Source organism: Eretmochelys imbricata, chromosome 7 (assembly GCF_965152235.1).
Source record: "Eretmochelys imbricata isolate rEreImb1 chromosome 7, rEreImb1.hap1, whole genome shotgun sequence".
NCBI classification, from domain to species: domain Eukaryota; kingdom Metazoa; phylum Chordata; order Testudines; family Cheloniidae; genus Eretmochelys; species Eretmochelys imbricata.
Window position 1 is genome coordinate 103,404,761 of NC_135578.1, and position 17,706 is coordinate 103,422,466.

At 40.1% G+C, this 17,706-nt stretch overlaps 1 protein-coding gene across 1 annotated transcript in view; it reads right to left on the bottom strand.

Annotated features, from left to right (window-relative positions):
- The window catches only part of FANK1 (fibronectin type III and ankyrin repeat domains 1), a 31,297-nt gene extending 20,546 nt beyond the window's left edge, over nucleotides 1–10,751 (bottom strand). The window contains exons 1-3 of the mRNA XM_077822857.1: nucleotides 10,618–10,751; nucleotides 8,233–8,436; nucleotides 5,737–5,861 (exon numbers count right to left, since the gene is read on the bottom strand). Coding sequence (XP_077678983.1) covers nucleotides 5,737–5,861; nucleotides 8,233–8,436; nucleotides 10,618–10,751 — 463 coding nt within the window. The remainder of the gene's footprint in view (nucleotides 1–5,736; nucleotides 5,862–8,232; nucleotides 8,437–10,617) is intronic.
- Nucleotides 10,752–17,706: the final 6,955 nt, after the last annotated feature.

Genomic DNA, 17,706 nt, shown 5'->3' on the forward strand with positions numbered 1-17,706 from the left:
CAGCAGGGCAACCATTCTAGACATGATTCTAATGAACAGAAAGAAATTGGTTGCAAATCTGAAGATTGAAGGCAATTTGGGTGAAAGTAATCATGAAATGATAGATTTCATGATTCTAAGGAAAGGAAGGAGTTAGAGCAGCAAAACAGGCCAATGGATTTAAATAAAACAGAAAAAACAAAACACAGAGAACTGGTAGGTAAGGTCCTACAGGAAGACAATCTAAGGGAACAAGTCATTCAGGAGAGTTGGCAGTTTCTCAAAGAGACAATATAGGTGCAACAGCAAACAATCTCAGTGCAAAGGAGAGACAGATATGGCTGCATCAGGAGATCACTAAAGACCTGAAAATCAAAAAGTGCAAACATGGGCAAATTGCTAAGGATGAATACAAAAGTATACCACACACATGTAGGGAAAAAATCAGAAAGGCTAAAGCATAAAATGAGTTACATCTAGCAAGGGACATAAAAGGCAATAAGAAGAGGTTCTATAAATTCATTAGGAGAAAGAGAAAGATGAAAGAAACTGTAGGTCCTCTGCTTGGCATGGAAGGAGAGCTAATAACGGATGACACCAAGAAAGCTGAAGCTTTTAATGCCTATGTTGCTTCAGTCTTCACTAAAAAAGCTAATAGTAATCAGATACTTAGCACAATATTAACAACAATATTAAGGGGGAAGAAACGCAAGCCAAAATAGGGAAACAACCTCAGCCAGAGGTTATGGGTCTATTACAGGAGTAGCTGGGTGAGGTTCTGTGGCCTGCAATGTGCAGGAGGCCAGACTAGATGATCACGATGGTCCCTTCTGGCCTTAAAGTCAATAAGCCTGAGAGATAAGATAAATATATTCACGTTGACAGGGCCTGTTGAAATTCACCCTAGGGTTCTTAAGGAACTAGCTGAAGTAATCTCAGAACGGTCAATGATTATCTCTGAGAAGTCATGTAGGAGGGGTGAAGTCCCAGAGGACTGGAGAAGGGCAAACATAGTACCTCTCTTTAAAAAGGGAAACAAAAGTAGAATTACAGGGAATTATATACCAGTCAGCCTAACTTCAATATCTAGAAAAATACTGGAACAAATTACTAAACCATCAGTTTGGACAAGCACCTACAGTAGGGTAATAAGTAATAGCAAATATGGAATTGTCAAGAACAAATCACGCCAAACCAAACTAATTTTCTTCTTTGACATGGTAACTGCCCTAGGGAATGGGGGCGGGGGTGCTGCACACTTGATATACCTTGATTTTAGTAAGGCTTTTTACACCATCCCACATGACATTCGCATAAGCAAATTAGGGAAATGTGGTCTTGTAGAAGAAATCAAATCCTCTCTGTCAAGGTTCCTCCCCCACTCTGAACTCTAGGGTACAGATGCGCGGACCTGCATGAAAACCTCCGAAGCTTACTTTTACCAGCTTAGGTTAAAACTTCCCCAAGGTACAAATTAATTTTATCCTTTGTCCTTGGAATATCCACTGCCACCACCAAACTCTAACTGGGTTTACTGGGAAACGTAGTTTGGACACGTCTTACCCCCTAAAATCCTCCCAACCCTTGCACCCCACTTCCTGGGGTAAAAATCCTCACCAATTTGCATAGGTGACCACAGACCCAAACCCTGGGATCCGAGAACAATGAAAAAGCATTCAGTTTTCTTACAAAAAGAATTTTAATAGAAATAGAAGTACATAGAAGTAAAGGAATCACCCCTGTAAAATCAGGATGGTAGATACCTTACAGGGTAATTAGATTCAAAACATAGAGAATCCCTCTAGGCAAAACCTTAAGTTACAAAAAAGACACACAGACAGAAATAGTCATTCTATTCAGCACAGTTCTTTTCTCAGCCATTTAAAGAAATCATAGTCTAACACATACCTAGCTAGATTACTTACTAAAGTTCTAAGACTCCATTCTTGGTCTATCCCCAGCAAAAGCAGCATACAGACAGACACAGACCCTTTGTTTCTCTCCCTCCTCCCAGCTTTTGAAAGTATCTTGTCTCCTCATTGGTCATTTTGGTCAGGTGCCAGCGAGGTTACCTTTAGCTTCTTAACCCTTTACAGGTGAGAGGATTTTTCCTCTGGCCAGGAGGGATTTTAAAGGGGTTTACCCTTCCCTTTATATTTATGACACTCTCTCTCTGTTTGGATGCAGTAAGTCAGAGACAATTTTTATTTCAAGCAATTGCAAGGGGAGACTGCAAGGCAGGAGTTACCCTAACCTTAGACAAGTCTCTGAACAACAAGCAGTTTATCACAAATATTTATAGTTTTTGTTACATGCGTTGACGAATAGCAATTGCACTTTGTTCATACATTTTCCTTCCTGATATATTATTATTATTATTAATTGTTTTCTGCTACCACTACATTCTATGTGCACACCCGGTTGAAAGACCATATGCAAAAAGCAGGTATCAGTGGTTCACTGTCAAACTGGAGGGACATTATCTAGAGGGATTCCACAGGTGTCTGTCTTGGGTTCAGTACTATTAGTTACTTTCATTAATGACTTGGAAAATGGAGTGCTGAGTACACTTATAAAATCTGCAGATGACACCAAACAGAGGGATTGCTAGTGCTGGAGGACAAGATTCAAAATAACCTCGACAAATTAGAGAACTGAAATCATCTACATGAAATTCAACAAAAATAATGCAAAGTACTACAATTAGAAAGAAAAAAAAATCAAATGCACAACTACAAAATGGGGAATAACTGACTAAGGACTGAAAAGGATCCAGGGGTTACAGTGGGTCACAAATTGAATATGAGTCAATAAAGTGATGTAGTTATGAAAAGGACTAACATCACTCTGGGGTGTATGGACAAGAGTTCATACGTAAGATATGAGAGAGATAGCTGTCCTGCTGTAATCTGCACTGGGGAGGCCTCAGACGGACGGTGTCCAGTTCTTGATGCCACACTTCATGAAAGACATGGACAAACTGGAGAAAGTTCATAGGACAACAATAAAAAATGACAAAAAGTTCAGAAAACCTAACCTATGAGGAAAGATTAAAAAGAACTGGACATGTTTAGTCCTGACAAAAGATGACTGAGTGGGGAACTGATAATACTCTTCAAATATGTTAAAGGCTGTTAGAAGAGAACAGTGATCAATTGTTCTTGTCCGCTAAGGTAGAACAAGTAGTAATCAGCTTAATCTGTAGCAAGAAAAATTTATGTTAAATATTAGGAAAAACTACCTAACTATACAGATAATTAAAGACTGAAATAGACTTCCAAGAGAGGTTGTGGAATCCCTGTCATTGAAGGTTTTTAAGAACAGGTTCCTTTCAGGGATGATCTAGGTATACTTGTCCCTGCCTCTGCCCAGTGGGGCTGGACTAGATGACTTCTCAAGGTCTCTTCCAGACCTGAATTTCTATGACATTATAGTTAACCACAGAACAAAGATAAAAGGTCAGGAATTTTTAAAATGGTATGCCATAGTAGCAGGTAATTTCTCCCTGAATTTCAAGACCAAAGCACCAGTTATCCATTAGTATGTACGCCAACAATACAGTGAGAGTTATTTAGTCTACAAACAACATATATCACAAACATTTTCAGGACACTCTACTTCAATTAAAAATAAGATAAAGTTTCTAAATTGCGTATTAAAATGAAATATATTAAATATAATATATAATTTTGACCAGTAAATAATCAAATAGTGGGAACGTTCAAATATATTTTAATCCATAATTTGGAATAGTGTTTGCAGGGGTACAGAATTCTTATGCCCTTTTTCCACTTAGATTTCCTGAAAAAATATGAAAGTTGTTAATTATGCATATTAATGTCTAATAAAACAAAGATATAAACATAAATCTAATTATTTACAGTCTTGCATAACTGGCATAAATAACTGGAGAATTAACTACCATTAATGTTGTCTACCTGGATTCATCATTGCAAATATCCGGTCCACACTACTGAAACATACATATTTTAAAATAATCTTCAAAACTCTAAATTCTTCCTGAGCATTGCCACTGCAAAACCTCCCTGTCAAGGTTACATAGCCACATGGCAGGGCATCTAGTTCCCAAAGTAACCACAATGTGAATCTTCAGGGGTAATTTATTTGGAAAAGAACAGTTATCTCGTTGTGCAGGGGGCCAAAGTAAGAGTCAGGGGAAATAAAAGTGAAATTAAGGAAATTTTTTAGTGCTGTTCCAAAACTGAATGTCAATATTTTTAAAAATTAACATTTCATATGGTGAATTTAAGCATGCATGCCTGTGCTTTCATATGAAAGTTCTGTCCACTCACTATAAAACATAATAATTACACAAGCACAATGAATCTGCACAGGTGAAAGTCATACATTTCTCTTTTTAAATGAATCCTTCCTGTATTATAAATGAGTCATTTGGTTACAGATGTGCAGGCAGTCATACCATAATGTGGTGATAACACCTTTATTTATGGAATTTAAGGCTCCATTGAAAGCAGTGAATAAATGATGAGCTCATTGGTGAAGACATTCACCAATTAACAAGCAGCAGCTGTTTGTTTCTCTTTTTTTAGGGCCCAATTGATTAAAATTGCATGCCTCATTTAAGCAGTATTTTCTTGTATTTTTCCTGGAGGAAAAAAAAAAGGCAGAACACCCTTTTTTTCAAACAGAGTAGTTGCTTTTCTGATTTATTAAACCACTATACAACTGAAAGCAAATTAGAAACGTAGAGACATAGTCTGTTTTCATGTGCACAGCCTATTTTATAAATGAGTTAATGGAAAATAGGTTAAGTGAGCATGTACCACTTGTGGCTCTGTCTCTGTCACTCACAAATTTGGAAGACATCTTTCACTGATTAAAGTATTTTTGATATCACACTCACTGACATGTTTCTTTTCTAAACACAGGAAACAAGAGATAGATTATGTCATGAGTGTTTGCTGTCCCTTCTCCCATTAAACCGTCTTTCAAATCTCCAGATCTACTCTCCCCGTTTCAAACCACAATTCATACCATCTCTGCTCTTAAGGCCATCCCCTGTGACCATACCTCCTCCACACTGAACTTCAAACTCACCACTTGAGATACCTACTTATACCACCCTCTCTTAAACAGAACCCCAAGCCACCTATATCCTTCCATCCTTGAGTCAGCTCTCCCACACAAAACCCTCCTCCCTCCGATTCTTTCCCTTGTGCTACTCCCCAATGAGACAATCCAAACCACAGAGTCCCATGACCCACTCTCTCTGGCACAGAAAGATTCTCTAGCCTTTCTTGAAACATGTGGCTGACAGACTCAGACGTATTTTCTGTTCTTCCTCTTTAAGGGACAGACCTTTATTTCAGTTTGAGAATAAGCTTTGTTTCGAATTTAATTGAAGTGAGTAAAAAAAGAAATCACAGTAGCATTTGGTGGAACTAGTAACACTTCTGGCCTATTCTCTACTCCAACAGTTGGGGTCTGAATAACATGAAGAGAAAATTGAAATAGCCCACTATATTTTGTAAAATGACACTACTATTTTAGAAAATACAGAACTACTCAGCCTGTAGGTGACTCATAACCCATAATACTCTTAGAATAAGTAGTAAACATATGCAATATATTTATGTTTACAAAATATACATTTCAATTTTTGTGAATTCCTAATACAGTTTTCAATTCAACAGCTATTTTATATCAATTTTTAAAAAAATAGTAAGAAATTTTGTAATTTTTGTCACTTTATAATAAATTAAAGTCTATACTTACTAATAGTGGATACAGAGACAGCTGGACTATAAGCACACTCCCCTGTAGGACTAGTGATCTTTAGTCGAAATCTGTAGGTTGTTCTCGGCTCAAGACCTTCCACGACATGTTGTCTAGCATATCCCCTAAAAAATTTCTTATATAATAATTCAGATAGTATTTTTCAAACATTTTGGCAAACAACATTTAAGCATAATGTCCTGATGCATAACTGCTCAAGCAAAAATGCACATACAATTTTACACCACTGCTCCCATGCTGATCTATCTACAGGATCTAGACCTTATGGCTGTGTCTACATAGGGAAAGTTTTTGCAGTATAAGCTAAGTTGTGAATTTAAACCAATAAAGTTATACTGATATAAATCCAGTGAGGACACACTTATTCCAGGATAAGAATGACTTTTTTCAGTTTATTTTATGTCACTTGGGAAAGGATTTAAGCTAAACTGAAAAAAACCACTCTTATCCTGGACCAAAAGCATCCACACAGGGGATGACTACACCTATAGAACTATATCAATATAACTGGTAAAGCTTTCCCATGTTGACAAAAGCCTAATTTATACACCCACTTAAGGTTAAGTGCGCATGTAAATTAGATATTTTCAGATGGAAACTGCTCATTAGAAGCATAAACAGCCATTTGCCTATACAAATGCCTAACCTGTGCACGCAGTTGCTGCAATTGTATCTGAAAATTAGGCACAGATCTGTGTGCATCTTTAAAAGCCAGGCACTGAATATATACAGTTTTGTCATCATTTATAGCTTAAATACATTTTGCAGCAGTAATACCCCAATGGAAAAAAACAGGTGTCTAATAAGTTTCTTTTACATAACAAATACAAAGTGAAAGTGCTAATTAACTATTCACAAGAATTCTAGAGAGTCTGCCCTTTGACACCTACTGCATCCAAGATGCAAAATTTCTACTTCTAAAAAATGCTATAATTATTAGAATTTTTTTCCCAAAACCCAGTGTCTTAAAAACATTTTAAATATGAAAGAAACTGCTTCAGCGGAGCATAAAAGGTCAGTATTAACACAGTCTAATTCTGCCACCTAGTGACAAATCTTACACCGCAAAGTTTTCTAAAGATTGGGAACTATATTATATGTCACTGAAGAATCTGGAGTCAGTGCAGCATGCCATACAACAGTGAAATGCAAGAGGCTTGAGTTAAGAAGTGACTAATCTTAAGAAGTTTAATCTCCTGGGGCTTTAGGGGAAGGCAAGTTGTACTGTGAAGAGCAGCACAAAACATCAGTCCTTGGACTGCTTTACAAACAAGCTGCTCATCTTACAGATCTTATGTTGGTGTCCATTGATATACAAATATGAGCAAATGTGAAGGGATGGAGCAGATCCTACATCCTCTGCCCTCTAACCCTAACATCCCTAATCACTCTTAGCATCATCTTAGCCCCTTACTCCTACAGAGGCAAGTTCTGCAGTTTGCTAACTAATCATTATTCAAGTTAGGTGCAATGTGGAAGGGAAATAAAGGGATTCAGTGCTCATTTTGTGGGAGCAGAGTATGAAGCCACTTTTGGGAGGTGGCTAGTGCCCCGCTCTCCCACATTTTGCCTATACAGACCATAACCCAAGGAAAGAAAAGAAAAAAGAGGTCATCCCTAATAATATTAAATATAGTCTCATGGGCATTGGCCATCTTCTCCCAGATGATTGCACCACTTTGGAGCTGTCAGCCAGCAGGTTGCACGGTAGGTTTAGTTTTATTTCAGCTATTAGTCAGCCAAGCAGAATCCACACCTCTCAAACACACACACAACGTGAAATTCTGGCCCCAGTGGAGCCAATGGAAGTTTTGCCACTGACTTCACGGGGGGCCAGGATTTCAACCATTGTCTCTGGACATCACCTAACATACTGACAGCCATATATAGCAGTTAAGGGGACAGTCACTAATTGTGACCAAGGGAAGTGAATGGAAATTCATAGATTCATAGATACTAAGGTCAGAAGGGACCATTATGATCATCTAGTCTGACCTCCTGCACAACGCAGGCCACAGAATCTCACCCACCCACTTCTGCGAAAAAACCTCACCTATGTCTGAGCTATTGAAGTCCTCAAATCGTGGTTTAAAGACTTCAAGGAGCAGTGAATCCTCCAGCAATTTGTACCTGCCCTGTACAAATTAACAGCCATGTAGGTGTTACTCAGTTGCTTCAGGTATGCACCCCTCATGATCAAAGCAAGGTGGAGCAGAGTAACAACATACCCTTTTTTTACAAAAAATTATAGGTCATAAGTGGTATTACCTCAAAAATTGTGCTTATATTAAGTAATTTAATTCAAAAGAAATTATATTTTAAAAATTGAATGAAAAATGTAATAGTTTTCAGAAAATAACAAAACCAACATTGCCACCATAATAAATATTTAGCATTTCTTCACCACTTTTCATCTTCAAAATGCTTTGCAACCCATAACTTATTAAGATAAAACTTCATTAACATTTCACCTACGTATAAATGGTACCATAGGTATGTAATTTGGGGTCCTCTTCTTCAATTGACATCTTTAGCCATTGCTCTTGAGGTCCTTTTCTTTGTGTTATATTTTCCAAATCCCAAGAGAGTTGAATGCTGTGATGGGTCACCTCACCTACAACTGGAGGATGTGGTTTTGGGATAGTACGTTTTCCTAAAAAATATTTCAAAATGTTATTTCTACAACATAGAATGTAAAAAGATCTTCATATGTGTGAAACTTCGTTTCAGGTGTTCATTGATTAGTTTTGTTACTTCTATTTTGATTAAGATCTTGCATTTTTCAAATATTTTTGACATATATCCAATTTACCCAAGAGTACACACTCATGTATAGAGAAAAACACTCTTAAATTTTGCATCCCTTCATCTTGCAAGTAACATCATATTTTAATTCATCACTTGACACAGAAATAATACACAATTATTGTGCAAAGATTATTTTAGAAACATAATGCTGAGTTGGTGCAGTGGACATATGTGTAGTTTGAAGTGCGTACTGAACATGTTTTAAGTACACTACAGTTTGTACATGAAAATAAACTCAAGAAGGAGAGTTCTCTACAGCATCCAAGATGCCACAAGTTCTGGAACACATTTTAGGAAGCCTACAATGTTACAGTTTATCAATAGTGAAGTTTCCCAAGTCACAAAACAAAAAAGTCTAGGAATAAAAATATAATAATCAATAATTAGGCTAAGATTTCAGAAGTTACATACTTTTAGTTAACATTATGCTCATTTAAACTAATCAGTGAAAGTGCCCTTATAATTTGTTTCTGTTCCATTTTAAATGCCCGTCACATATATAGTCTAAGGAACATACTGATACTATTTCAAATTGTTTATTAAATGTTCAAGGGACGATGTCTCTCATTCTGTCTGGAGTGGCTCAAAACTGTGAGTGCCTATCTCAGGGCAGACGGTCAGAAAACAGGGTAGACACCCCAAGCTGGTATGTTCTATAATTAGATTTCATCAAACCAGTAACAAATATGAATTCCTGGGTCACTATCCAGTTTTATCATGGAGTCACAGACTTAGACTCTACAGTCTATCTTGCCAAGCAAACTGAACTTTGTGATAAAAGTTTACTTAAACCAAACATCAAACCACATCAGGCTGCTCCCAGTCTCAAGAGACCAATCACTTCCCCAGATCTTACAAAAAAGACAACACTGGTAGCCAATTTTACAGTTAACTAACTGAAGGTTTATTAGCTAAGAAAAGGAAGTGAGAGTTATTTAGAGGTTAAAGCAGGTAAAATATATATATAAAAGGTGAGTCACAGTTTGAGATTCCAAATGGTGGCAGTGACATTATAACTGCCAGACTCCCAAAAATCTTTCAAGGCTACCCAGAATAACTCTGGGAATCTCTGTCTTCTTGTTCAGTTTTCCTGCCCTGTTAGAATACAAATCCATATTTCATATCCATATTTCGATTTCCTCGAATCCATATTTAAAGTTCCTTCTGACAGAACGCAAGCTGACAGTGTCTCTCCCCACATGGGCTTTTCCTTTGATGACAGTGAGTGAGGAAAGCACTTTGAGTCTCTGACCTTCAGTCATCACACACCATGGCCACTTGCTTTGAAATTAGCCTTTTTGCTGTTAAAGTTCTTTATCTGCATTTCATAAGGCTTCTTTCTTGTCTGACGATTTATTCAGTTATAGGGATACTTGCAATGTAAATGTTTGCTATTACATTATAACATGACACACAAGCAAAACAATACATGAAAGATCCCATTAGTTTTCATGTAGTTTAAACACCAAATACACTCTTTTTATACATTTAACAATTACTTTGATCTATACTAATACACAAGTGAATTGACCTGATTACACTCTGGCATGACCTGGTCTACTAGCATCACAATGTCAATCATCTCTTCAGCACTATGAGTAAGCAACTGCTGAATAAACCAATACCAGTTTTTTCTCAAGTTTTTCAGTTGTGTAAAGGTGTGAAGAGAGACTAGCTGCAGCAAAAAGAGAGAGAGAGAGAGATGGGGGCTTGAGATTGATGTATTTTAGTCATACATCTGAACCTAGCCCAACTGTGGGAAGCAATGTATAACAAAGAACCAAAGGTACATAAAAATTATTTATGCAGGAAACTTAAAATTACGTGGGATTCATTCCTTTACTGTAAATGAGTTTATCACCTGTTTCTTAATTATTTGGTTTTGATGAAGATAATTTCCAAAAATAAAGATGAGGGACACTAAATTTGTGCAGATCATAGGTGATCCTGGATCTAAAATGAATGACATCCCTTGAAATGTGGGATATTTAAGAGATAAGGACCTGGTACCCGAGACTAAAAATACAAAATAAAACGGGTTCAAGTCCTTGCCTCTGACCACCAGCGATCACTGCTCCAGCTGAGCAACCAGAGAGTTCCATTTTGCTACTGTCATTGCCCTCCTCATTGCTTTCCATAAGCCGGAGACAGCTACAAACAGCAGCAGCTTCAGCTAGCCTCCACATTAACGGAGCTGTAATCGTATCACGTATCCCACAATGTGGAAAACGACAATGAGATTCCTCAGCGAAATGGGAGAAAAAGGGGAACAGTTAAACCCTGTGTGGAGGAGGAAAGAGGACTACAGGATTCGGAGACGGGAGGAGGGCGAAAAACAGGGAGAGAAGATGAACATTATACTGGGGATAGGCAAAGATAAAAGGGGACCCAGCAAAGGTGGCAGAGGGAGAGTGAAAAGAGGGAAAAACTATACTGAGGGATAATTTGGGAGAGGGAGAAGGTGATTAGCGCCCCCATAAAGTTGCCAAAATGAGAGAGCAAAAGTTATTGGCTGCCCCAATCACACTAGATAGGATAGCAGGTTGCTAGGTTTTTCCCCAGTGAGTTAAGGCCTAAACGGGGAAAGGTGATTTTGTGGGAGATGATCACAAAATATTAGGGGGAATCTATGGATTCAGATTCACATTTTGGAATGTTTATTTCATCTCAGAACTTTTGAAGTTCTCCCAACAGTAGTTTTACATGTGCTATATGAATGTCAAAGTCTATAGTGCCAGCAGTATATCACTGTGATGAAACAACACAGACTGAGGCAATATCAAAAGTCTACATACATTCAGTGTAAGATTTAGTGGATTTCTGCCTTGGTAGAAGAGCAGCTCTTTAAGAAAACTGTATTAGTTTTGAAGTTTTAAATGACAAAATATTTTTATTTTTAAAACCCGTATTCACCAGAATACACACTTGACCCTCTAGTAGCTTAGGGACCAGCTATATGGAAATTGTTCCTAGCAAAAATATTAATATGCTGGCAATTATGAATGTGAAATGAACTCAACTTCAGCATGAGGTTTTCTTGGAATATTTTCAATACCACCATTATGAACAAATAGTTTCTCCATAACTAAGACTGCAAACAGGATTTCATTACAATAAGGTGATTTTCATATGCATTACTCTTAAAATTCAAGACTCTGTTATGTAGGGTAAGTCCCAGGCTGTAACAGTTTTTTCCACTAAATCTGAAGGAAATTCAGAGAGACACTTTTGGAGTTAAACAGCTAAAATGGATGTAGGGGATCGAGGGGTGCAGGAGGTTGGGGCTTTTCAGGGTGGAGGTTTTGACTGGAGCTCAGTGGGGATGGTCTGGGTGCAACGGTGTGGGTCAGAAGGCAGGGGGTCTGGGTGCAGGGGGCTCCAGATGCAGGGGTTGAGGTTCAATGGGGTGGGGTTCAGATATGGAGGGTCGAGGTGGGTTCTGGATGTACTGGGTGAGGCTTGGCGAGGGTGTCTGGGTACCGGAGGTCCAGATGCATGGGGCCTGGGCAGATGGGGGAGCAGCTGCCCATACAGTGACCCCTCCCCCACATATAAGAAGCGATGGGGGCAGGAAGCAGGGGAGGATGCTGAGCTTCCTGCAGCTGGGGGAGGTTTCTTGTGGTGGTTTTGACAGCCCCAGCCACTCCTTGCAGGGGAAATGGAAATCCCATCCTCTCCTGCCTCCAGCCCAGCCAGGACTGGCAGCTAATCCCAGGGTAGGAGCCACTGGCTGGGGGTGTCCTCAGCCCTGCAGTTATTTATCTCTCCATGGCTGCTCCAGGTGCCTGAAATGATGTACCTGCGCAACTAGGGAGTGGTGCGTGACTGCTCTTGCAGATTCCCTTTGCTTCCCTGTCAGAAAGTCATTTTTCTGCAGGGAAGCAAAGAAATCTGCAGGGGACATGAATTCTGCATGTAAATTATTGTGCATATAATACTTTATTTATAAAATAAAATGGAAAAAATTCTCACTCTTAGCCATTAATAAATGTACATCACAGAAGTCAATAGCAAAAAGTTTATAAAAAGCCTACACATTGATGATGTTCTCAGTGTCAAAACTCTTGTAGAAACTTATGTGTGAGGTCTTTTGACAAAAAAAAAAAAAAAAAAAAGAGACAGTTACTTACCTGTACTGTAACTGTTGTTCTTCAAGATGTGGGTGCACACAAGTATTCCACTTAGGTGTGTGTGTTCCCAGCACACCAAAGTCAGAGAATTTTGCCAAGCAGTACCCATACAGGCAGTGCATGTGCCAATACCTTGGCTATATAACGGTGGAGCTGTCCCCCACACCCCCAGTTCCTTTGCACCGAAATCCCCAGCTGGAGACTGCAAAGGGACAGAGGGTGGATCACAGAGTATATGTCTGTACCACATATAAAAGAACAGCAGTTACAATACAGGTAAGTAACAATCTTTTCTTAGAGTGGTTGCAGACATGCATTCCACTCAGGTGCACAAGCAGTTCCAGCAGGAGGTGGGCTTAGGTCTATTTGAACAGTGAGTGCAGGACTGCCTTCCCAAGGTTTGCATCCGATCTTCATGTTATGGTGACAGCATAATATCTAGCACAGAGGACCACATTGCAGCCCTGCAGATATCTGCTATGGAGACATCGCTAAGGTATGCAGCTGAAGTTGCCTGAGCTCTCGTTCAATAAGCCTGCAAAGACTGTGGAGGTATCAGCTGAGCCACTCCATAAGACATGGTAATAGAGGCGGTTATCCATTTGGAAATGGTCTGAACAGAGACAGGTTGTCCCTTCATCCACTCAGTGTAGGACTCAGAGTCAAGGTGACGAACAAAACAACTTGGTCCTTTCTAAATAAAATGCTAAACATCACCTCACATCTAAATTATATAAGAGCTGCTCCTCTGCACTTGAATGTGGTTTGGGAAAACATCCAGGTAAGTAAATAACCTGGTTAAGGTGAAACTAAGATACCACTTTGGACAAAAAAATTTGAGTGTGGTTTTAAAGCCACCTTGTCCTTGAAGAACTGAGTGCAAGAAGGATCTCCCATTAAGGCCTACAATTCCCTAATTCTTCTTGTAGATGTTACAACCAAAAGGAAGGCTACCTTGAATTAGGAGAGCCCATGAACATGTCACAATTGGCTCAACCAGTGGTCCTATCAGTGCTCCTAAAACTGTATTAAGGTCCCTTGATTGCACCATTTCCTTCACTGGTGGAAAAAGATGGATAATCCCCTTGAAAAACCTCACCATCAAAGGGCTTGAGAATACCAACATCCTTTGAATGGGAGGGTGGAAAGCAGAGACTGCCACCAAGTGAACCCTCAAGGAGCTCAGAGTAAGGCCTGAAGTTTTCAAAAGCAGCTAACAATCCAAACTGTCCTAAATCCACGCTAACATGGCCTGAATTTGCTTAGACGTTGCCCAAATCAAAAAAGATTTCCTTAGACAAGCAGGTGGCTCTCGTGGCCGGTTTTCTACTATTAAGGAGAATAATTCTGTTTCCAAGAACTGCTCCTCTTCATCTAGCCATGCAGCATCCAGACATTGAGGTACAGACTGCTCAAAGCGATGATGTTGAGTGAGTAGATCAGGAAGAAGAGGGAGAGGCTTGGGAAGTTGAGCCAATAGACAGAGGAGGCTGAAAAACCAACACTGTCTTGACCATGTTGGCGAAATCAGAATTAGTTTGGCATGATCCAATTTGAGCTTGAGGGTAACCTGAGAGGAATGGGGGGTGGAGGGACGGCATATATCAGGCTCCCTTCCCAGTTCAGATGGATGGCACTGGTAAAAGACCCAGAGCTTAGTCCAAGGGTGGCCAACCTGTGGCTCCAGAGCCACATGCGGCTCTTCAGAAGTTAATATGCGGCTCCTTGTATAGGCACCGACTCTGGGGCTGGAGGTACAGATGCCAGCTTTCCAATGTGCCGGGGGGTGCTCACTGCTCAACCCCTAGCTCTGCAATAGGCCCTGTCCCCACTCCACCTCTTCCCACCCCCATCCCTGAGCCTGCCGTGCCCTCGCTCCTCCCCTCCAGAGCCTCCTGCACGCCACAAAACAGCTGATCGGGAGGGAGGGGAAGACACTGATCGGCGGGACTGCCGGTGGGTGGGAGGTGCTGGGAGCAGGGAAGATGATGGGGGGCTGCTGATGTATTACTGTGGCTCTTTGGCAATGTACATTGGTAAATTCTGGCTCCTTCTCAGGCTCAGGGTGGCCACCATGGCTTAGTCCTACTTTAGGACAGAACTGATGACATTTTCTTTGGCCCTCTGTTGAAAACAAGTCTATGGAAGGGATGTCCCATCATAGACAAATGGACTTGAATACACTGTTCTTTAGAGACCACTTGTGGTTGATCGAAAACAACCTGCCAAGTGGGTATCTCATCTTCCTTGGTGCAGAGATGCAACATCTTTATTGCTACCTGACAAAGCTGATTAGAACAGGCACCCTCCTTCTTGTTCACGTAATACACTGCAGTGGTATCATCAGTGAGAATATGGATTGCCATTCCCTAGATGTGATCCTAAAAAAACCAACAGGCATTGTATATTACTCAAAATTCCAGCAGGCTGATATAAGCTTCTGACCACAAGCTCTGAATTTTTAATGTTCCCAGATGTTCTCCCAACCTATCGTGGAGGCATCAGTAACCACTGTTTTGGTTGGTAGAAGGTGGGAAAAGGAGACATCCTAACACACATTGTTGTATTCCATCCACCACTGTAAATAATGCAGTTTCTCTGGACACCGAAACAAGGGTGTTCAGTAGCTGGCAATTCGGGCAATAGACTAATTTCAGCCACTACAGAAGAAGGCGAAGGCACAATCTCGCGTACTGCACTATGTACATGCATGCGACCATATGGCCCAGTAACCTCAAGTATACACAGATTGTGGTCAAAGGGTGCAAATGGAGGCCCTGACAAAATTTCTGAATTATCTGGAACTGTTCATATGGAAGAAAGACTCTACAAATTCGAGGGCCTATCAGGGACCCAATGAACTCTATTTTTTGAGTTGGCTGCATAAAGTTGATTTGCCCCTGTTTAAGATTAGACCTAGTTGATCAAAAAACGTCTAGCATGAACTTGACATGACTGAGAACTCATTTCTTGGATGAGCCTCTCAGTAGCCAATTGTCCAGGTATGGGAAAACATGAATTCCCCTTCTCCAGCCACCACTGGCATACACATGGTAAAGACATGGGGCTGATGACAGGCCAAAGGAGAGGAGCGTTAATGGTGGCCGATGACGATGAATCTGAGGAACTTCCTGTGGCCTGAGAAGATTGTCACGTGAAAATAAGCATCCTGGAAATTGAGAGCAGCAAACCAACTGCTGTGTTTCAAAGCGGGGAGAACAGTAGCCAGGGTAACAATGTGGAATCTCATATGCTTAAAGTATTGAGTGCAGAGATAGAGGATGAGTCTTATTCTTCCCTTGGATTTTGGGATCAGGAAGTAGCAGAAATAAAACTTCTTTCCACGAAGGTGATGAGGAACCTCCTCTATAGTCCCCAGAGTACCCAGCGTCTATACCACCTGCAAAAGCAGTGACTCATGAGAGGAGTGCCTGAAGAGGGCCTAATAGGGTAGGGGGATGGGAGTGAGGAATGGGTAGGAATGGAATGGCATAATCCAACCCCATGGTACTTAGGACCCATCCGTCTATAGTTATTGTCTCCCAAGCACCATAGAAGCAAGACAGCCTGTTCCCAAATAGCTGGTGCATGGATATGACACTGACAACTACAGTGCTGCTCTCGAAATGATCATCAAACAGACTGTCTAGCAGAAGCAGGAGGAGGAGGACAGGCCATTGGACTAAAACTAGACACAGAAGATTTCCTTCCGCGTGATTTGTGCCCCTTTCTGGGGAAATCTTGCTGCCTCACAGAGTAGGAGGATTGATGGAATTATCACTGAGGATACTACTGCTGTTGGTTCACACAATACAATCTCTTTATGGCTTATGTATAAATCCCCGATGAGCATAAGGTGACCTGGGATGAAAGAATGTAATGTCTCCTCAGTTTTCCCTGTGAATAGGAGGCAATCAAATGGCAAGCCCTCTATGCTTCCCTGGATCTCAGGAGCTATGCTGAATTCTGGGACCATGAGATTCCTCTCATTATTACAGTCAAGGCCATGAGCCTGGATGAAGCATCTGCTATAACCAGGGCTAACTATAAGGATGTCTTGAGCGCTAAATGGCCTTCCATAACAAAGGCCCTAATTTCCTCTGGTTCACAAATTTGGACGTGGCATCCAGTTCACAAAATCCTATTTCAATAACAGAGCTTGCTGGCTTGCAAAGCACATCTGCAAGGAGAAAATCAAGTAAACCTTTCTTCCCATTATATCTAGCCTTTTGAACTCCTTTTCTTTAGGCACAGATTTATATCTTCCCTGTCTTGCTTGCTCATTTGCCACTGTCACAACCAGGGAATTTGGAGCTGGATGAGAAAAAAAAAAAAAAAGGACTCAAAACCCTGCACTGGCACATAGTATGCTTTGCTGTGGGCTTTAACAAAGCTGGGGTATCCCATACAGATTTAGCAAGTTCTAGTATTCCTTCATTTATAGGAAAAGCAACTTCCCCAGGAGCCAATAGCTGGAACATATCCACCAGTTTATGGATCTTCTCCCGTAGAAACTCAGCCTGAATACTTCAGGCTGATGCCATGTGCCAGAACAGAAAGTATCACCAGTTGTGGTTTCTTTAGGACTGTGTGTCATTGTTTATGTTTCTGTAAGTTAGAAATTTAACACTAAAAAAAATGAACTTATTTTGTGTAGTTTAAAAAAAAACACTCTAAAAATGGTAACTCACAGTTAGTGGTATAACATATGTTCACTTTTGTCGGTGCTGTCTAAATATCCACTAATACAATTTATGGACTACACAGGCCATATCATCCACATATTAGAAGTACAGTAGAAATACACATTGGGAAAAACAGGGTGGATTATTTTCCCCCCACAAAAAAAAAATATATATATGGTTTCAGTGTAGTAAGGCAGTTGGTTACAATGCTCAGGCCAAACACAAGATTAGGGGATACAAAAATCCAGTTACCTATTGCTTTTCACATTAAATTTCTATTTGTTAATTTTCCAAGAAAAAGGTTTGCATGTCTCATTTTACAGAGC